This window comes from Camelina sativa, chromosome 7 (assembly GCF_000633955.1).
Source record: "Camelina sativa cultivar DH55 chromosome 7, Cs, whole genome shotgun sequence".
NCBI classification, from domain to species: Eukaryota; Viridiplantae; Streptophyta; class Magnoliopsida; order Brassicales; family Brassicaceae; genus Camelina; species Camelina sativa.
Genome location: NC_025691.1, coordinates 12,745,333 through 12,751,394, shown reverse-complemented (window position 1 = coordinate 12,751,394; position 6,062 = coordinate 12,745,333). Strand labels below are relative to the sequence as shown.

Genomic DNA, 6,062 nt, shown 5'->3' with positions numbered 1-6,062 from the left:
TAAGATTACTCTAACTTTTAAATATGTGTATTTATCCAAAAATAGAATTGTTTTTAAATTTTAATTAAAATTCTACAATCTACCACTACTTTTATAATTGTTTATATTACAAATAGCTTTTTCAAATTCATTCTTAGTATTTTTCACTATTTTTTTTTGGTGTGTGTGATGTTCAGAATAGGGTTTCTTTAATATATTTTATTTCAAGTAACCTTCTACATTTCTCTTAAATATATGTTTATTTTAATTTTTGAGCACTTGATTATTATTTTATCTTTTTTATATATCTTTGTTTATGTAATCTCTATTCACATTTTACTTTGATATTTTTCTGTATTTTTTTCATTTTTTTTTGGTTTATATATTAGTTTAAATTATTTAAAATGATTGTTTTTAATAATAAAAAAAATATTACACAAATAAGTAAATTAATTGATGCATTAACTTTAGATTTTATGTTCTTTGATGATGTGAATTAATTTATTAAAGTTGAAAATAAGAATTGATGAGGCGGAAGGAAGGAGAAGTGAGAAAAACTAACTTTATATATATAGATAGATTATATAGCATAATGATTTTACCTTTACCAAAAAAAAAAGTTAATGATTTTACAGATAATATGTAATTTTCAGTTTCTTTTTAGATATGAATTTTGAAATCAGCTAAAATTTATACCATATATCTAAATATAAACAAAATTGTCTAATATTACATTATGAAATATAACTTAAGATATTGATTGATCATAATGATAATATATCCAACAAATTTTCTTTGACTATATATACACTCACAAATGTCAAATTTTAAGTTCTCATTATGATCATTAAATGTAAATATTTACATAGTCATAAATGTAAAAGATCTTTTGCCAAAAAAAAAAATTGACAAGAAACGAAAATCTTTTAATGATAATACAAAATATTGAAGACTAAAAGTTATATAAATAGAACCTATCTCTCTTTTTCTTTATCACTCAATAGAACCTATCTCTAAGATCCAAGAAATAAATCATTTGAATTGCTCAATATAGTTTATAGAATAAATTACTATGTGTGGTACTAAAACTTTGGTGATTTGTTTCCTTGTAATAATACTTGCAGTTTCGTTGTCTAACAATAACGTTTTGGTTTCAGGTATGTTTAAAGTTTGGTTTGGTTATTTTGAAAATTAGTAGTGATCATTTCAAAAGATCACAAGATTTATATATATATATATATAATTGGTATTGACAATGCTTTTATTTGATTTATATANAATGGCAATGCTTTTATTTGATTGTTTATATGTGTGTATATATATATATATATTTTTTTATATAGACATGCATTAAAAAGTTTCCTTAAAATTATATTGTTTGGACATGTTTTATAAAAAGAGTTACACCTGTTTTATATTGATTATGTTCAATATATATGTGGACTTGTATAGGGATCAAGAATTTTGATGTTGACCATTGCGATACTCGGTGTTACGGAAAGGATGAATGTATGAACTACTGTATTCAAGCTGGATATAGAAGTGGAGAATGCGGTTCTCTTTGTATTCCATGTCCTATCAAATGTTGTTGCCAAAAGTAGTGAAAATTACTTATATGTATATCTTCTCTTTCAAGATTGACGATTCTAGCTTTGCATTTAATATCTTTAAGTTATTGGACTTGTATCTTGCTTTACATATAAATGCAATGAAATAAAACAAAACAGTTTTTAATAATAAATAATTTCCTCTTGAAATCCGTATTTTACTATAAAACGTATTCTCTTATAAAATAAACATATTCTAAAATCATACGTAAATAGCATAAGAATGATCCACTTCACCACACTCTTTTTATAACCTCTCAGTATTATAGTATTTTTTTTTTTTAAGATGGAAGATGAAGATGGAAATATTTTTTTAGTGAAAGTTACAATTTACTACTATATAACTAGAAAATTAATTTAAAATTTATTTATTGGTTGGTAAGTTTAAGTAAATAATGACATGAGAGTTTATACAATGACATGAGAGTTTATGATTTCGGACACCGTAACTAATTTTCGTATCAATTTTATCTTGTTATGTTTAAAACCAAGTAAGATTAATTTTATCTATCTTAACATTTTTGGGGTACATTTTTGTGTCATTTTTTTTTATCTTTGTATCCAAACAAGTTCCAACTAAATTCTCAACAATCTTTACAACCAAACATAAACATTTTCTTATTTGATAATATTAATTTCAAATTTCCTAAAATCTATCTACCTAATTTAAAGCAATATGTTAGATTAAAATATAATTTTCTCTTCACTTTTATTTAATTATTTGAATTACTATTTAATACATAAGTTTAATAAATTTTAGATTTTTTAGCATATGATGTGATTTGAATTTTTATAAACGGATCTATATTTTAAAAATTGTTTTAGGATTTTTGTAAACAAAAAAGTATATTGGGTTATTTGAAAAACAAATATATACCGATATTATTTGAAAAACAAATTTGTGTCATCCTCCTTTTTTCAAAACGAAGAAAAGCAAAAATAATTTGTCATATAGGGGGTATGGTAGGGAGGTCCCTCCAATAGGAAATGAATTTCCCATAAATGCCTTTATAAAAAACATAAAATTAACAATTGTATGATAACATATACATTTGTTGATATATTTTATAAAATATTTAAGTTTACAGAAAGTGTGAAAAAAATATGATTTTTGGAATGCAATTGTGATATTAGATAATCTATATTTATTATGTGAAGTGACATTAATGCAGTAAGTAATGGTAAGTCATTAATGCACAAGATACCATTATACTAGGGATTGAGTTCTGCTTCCTACGAATGTAGTGATTTTGCTAATGAACCGGTCTGTTGTGGCCCAATGGTTGATAAAAAAACTATATTTATTCTTAAGACAGTTGAAAGCGTGCAACTGCTACCAGTCTTAACTATTTTATGCAGTTTTTTTATTGTAGGTTTTAGTTTGAAAACTATACCGTGTGTTTGTGGAAACGTAATAGTAAATTACACCAAAATAAATATTGGTCCTGATCAGTATGGTGTCGTTGCGACTCTTTCAAGCGATCAAAATTAAAATGTGCACTTGACCAAATAAATGGTAGTGATGACAATACTATCGTTGTGACTATGTTTATAGAAGTTGTCGGTGTGATCATATATCGCCAGAAAAACGGCGATAGTTAAAATGATCGTTGCGATTTCTTTTCATATAAGTGATTAAATCTTTTTAATAGAAGCGGCGACTTATGTATGGGATTTAACCTCCGGCGACGTTAATTTTTTAGTTGCGGAAAGTGGTTGCTGCGACTATGTACGAAGAGGCCCCTTATCTTCCACATTATTGTATTTCTTCATGTTATTGGTAAAATGAAAAAAAAAATTGTTATTGGTAAAATGATTCTTAAAAAAATGCTTCATTAAGTATATTTATTCTCTTTGATAATCGTTTCTCATGAAAAATTTGATTAATCATTGTTCTCTTCTTTATTTTAACCACATTTTTCACATTCCTAATTTATTTTATACATAATTTTTTTGAGAAATAAATTTTATTTCAGTAAAACAAAATTAGAAAAACGTCAAAATATTCCCCACTTTTAAAACTGGTTTGAAAAGCATCCGTTTTTTATTGACTTTTTATTTTAGTTATCAAATTTTGTTCACCGAAACATTTTAGTCTTACTCTTAATTGACTTAGATAAAACAAATTTTGGAATTTCATCATCCACTATAAAAAAGTTTTTTATAATTTTGAACTTTTTTTTTAAAAGAGGTTTTTTTCTAAAAAATCCATACTTCATCAGTGTTTCAAAACTTACAATGTCAACTCATTCGGGGTATGGCGGTAAGTAAGTCTTCACAACCGAATCAGTTGATTTGGCATTTCTCGAAGTCTGGGAAATATTCAGTCAAATCGGGATATAGACTAGCCCGAGAGGTGGTCGAAGAAGTTGAGTTTGGCCCTACATGTACAGCTCTTCGAGCACATGTGTAACAGGTTAAGGTCGTACCAAAGGTTAAAAAAAATTTGTGGCAACTCGCGTCCGGTACACTTCCTGTAATAGATCGACTTGCCCATCACGGTATCCAGTGCGATTAACAGTGTAAAAATGTGATTATGTGCTTGAGACAGTTAATCATGCTTTATTTGAGTGTCTCCATTCGTGTGAAGTTTGGGAGTTATTTCCGAATTTCGTAGCGTCAGGGGTTTCTCTTATGAATCGATGTATTCAAATTTAGATTTTATTTTCTGGCGGGCGGCTTCTTTGCTAGGTAATCCGGATCAAGCCCACTAGTTACCTTGGCTTCTATGGTCGATCTGGAAAGCTCATAACAAAAAAAATTTCCTAGACATAATGGTCGATCCAAATGATATTTTTGATTAGGCTTTAACTGATAAAACAACTTGGGAGGAGGCTTCCTCCATTGATGGAAATACATCGGACCCATCCCAATCTTTCGTTGATCGGGATCGCTCGCATCGCTGTCATGTTGATGGTTCTTGGAAGGCTTCCGATATTCACTCAGGACTGGGATGGTGGTGCTGCAATGAAGCGGAACAGACCTTAGTTTTAGGTGCAAAGTGTATTCGACGAAGCTTATCCCCTCTTCATTCAGACTTGGATGCTTTGATGTGGGCTATGGAATGTATTCTTTTTGCGATGGTCTATAGCCCTAAAGACTGGCCGACTTTTTCTAGCCATTTGGAGGATTTCTGTGTGCTCAAGGCGGCGTTCCCACTATTCTTACTCACTCAGATTTCACGGGCGTCATATTTCAAGGCAGATTGTTTAGCTCGATCGTCGCGATCTCTTGTTTCTAAAACTTCATTTGTAAATTCTTACTCCGGTTTGGGCAACCAGCCGTGAGATTTTTTTTAGCTTAATTTAATGTATGGTTGAAAAAAAAAAAAAAAAAAAAAAAAAAAAAAAAAAAAAAAAAAAAAGAAGATGGNTGTCAAATATCCTGGTAAAAATACACTAGCTAAATAAATGAGAATAATGTTGGATATATATGATTTGTTTATTCTTCAGTCCAATAGATCACGTGCCAAACTTGTAACCTTTATGAAAAGTCCACTAATCATATTATTACGGTATTACCCTTGATAAAAATAAAAAGGAAAAACACAATAATCACGAGACGTGTTTTGCTTTCTTTTTCACCTTTCATAATTGTAACTAGGATATATTCAACCTTTTTTAAAACAATTATAATATAATAAGAAAAATTATTATTATATTTTTTAAAAAAATTTATTTTGAAATAAAATAAAATAAAAAATAGATGATAATAAAATCATAATTTAAAATCTTAATAAAATCTTCGAAATCTAGTTATTAAAAATAATTTAAAAATAATTTTATTGTCTACTTGGATATAAAATCTTAGTTGAAATTCTGATTGGTTTATATTTTTAAAAAAAAAAAAATTAGTAATTTTCGTTCATAATTTTATTAGAGAGAGAAAATAATTATTTTTAAACTAATAATTATCTGTATTTTTAAAAAATCTTAGCTGTTAATTTTTTGAAGTAAAAATTAGTTTTGATTTGAATATATTTTTTTTAATTTTCTAGATTTTTTTTTATTTTTAATCTGTCAACATTTTTTATTTTTAATTAATTATATTTATTTAATTAATTAATTAATCTTAATTAAATATTCTAATGGTAATTGAATGTAATTTTTTACATATTTTAAGATTAGTTTCATATTTGTACTTCCCAATTAATATAGTAGGATAAGTAATAACTATCAGATATGTCCAAAGAATTTCTAAATTTTGAATTTCCGAAATTAATTATCTGATATCCCACCTCTAAAACAAGGTTTAGTCAAAATTAGAGATTTTTTTCTTTTCACATCAACTATCATTAGAGATAATTATTTCATATACCAAGACAAAAAGCAAGTTAAAATCTATTCAATTTCAAATATTTTTTACTGCCCATGCAGCACTCAACATTTTCAAATCCTTAAACAAGGACTAACAAGGACTATATGACTTGTCAAAGATCAACTATTCAGATAAATCAGGTCTATTTTTAAGTTTAGT

The 6,062-nt window shown here is 26.9% G+C and overlaps 1 protein-coding gene across 1 annotated transcript; it reads left to right on the top strand.

Annotated features, from left to right (window-relative positions):
- Window positions 964-1,719, top strand: LOC104701035 (defensin-like protein 46). Its single transcript, XM_010416663.1, has 2 exons — window positions 964-1,136; window positions 1,432-1,719. The coding sequence occupies exons 1-2, from the start codon at window positions 1,052-1,054 to the stop codon at window positions 1,578-1,580; spliced, it is 234 nt and encodes a 77-aa protein (XP_010414965.1). The 5' UTR covers window positions 964-1,051; the 3' UTR covers window positions 1,581-1,719.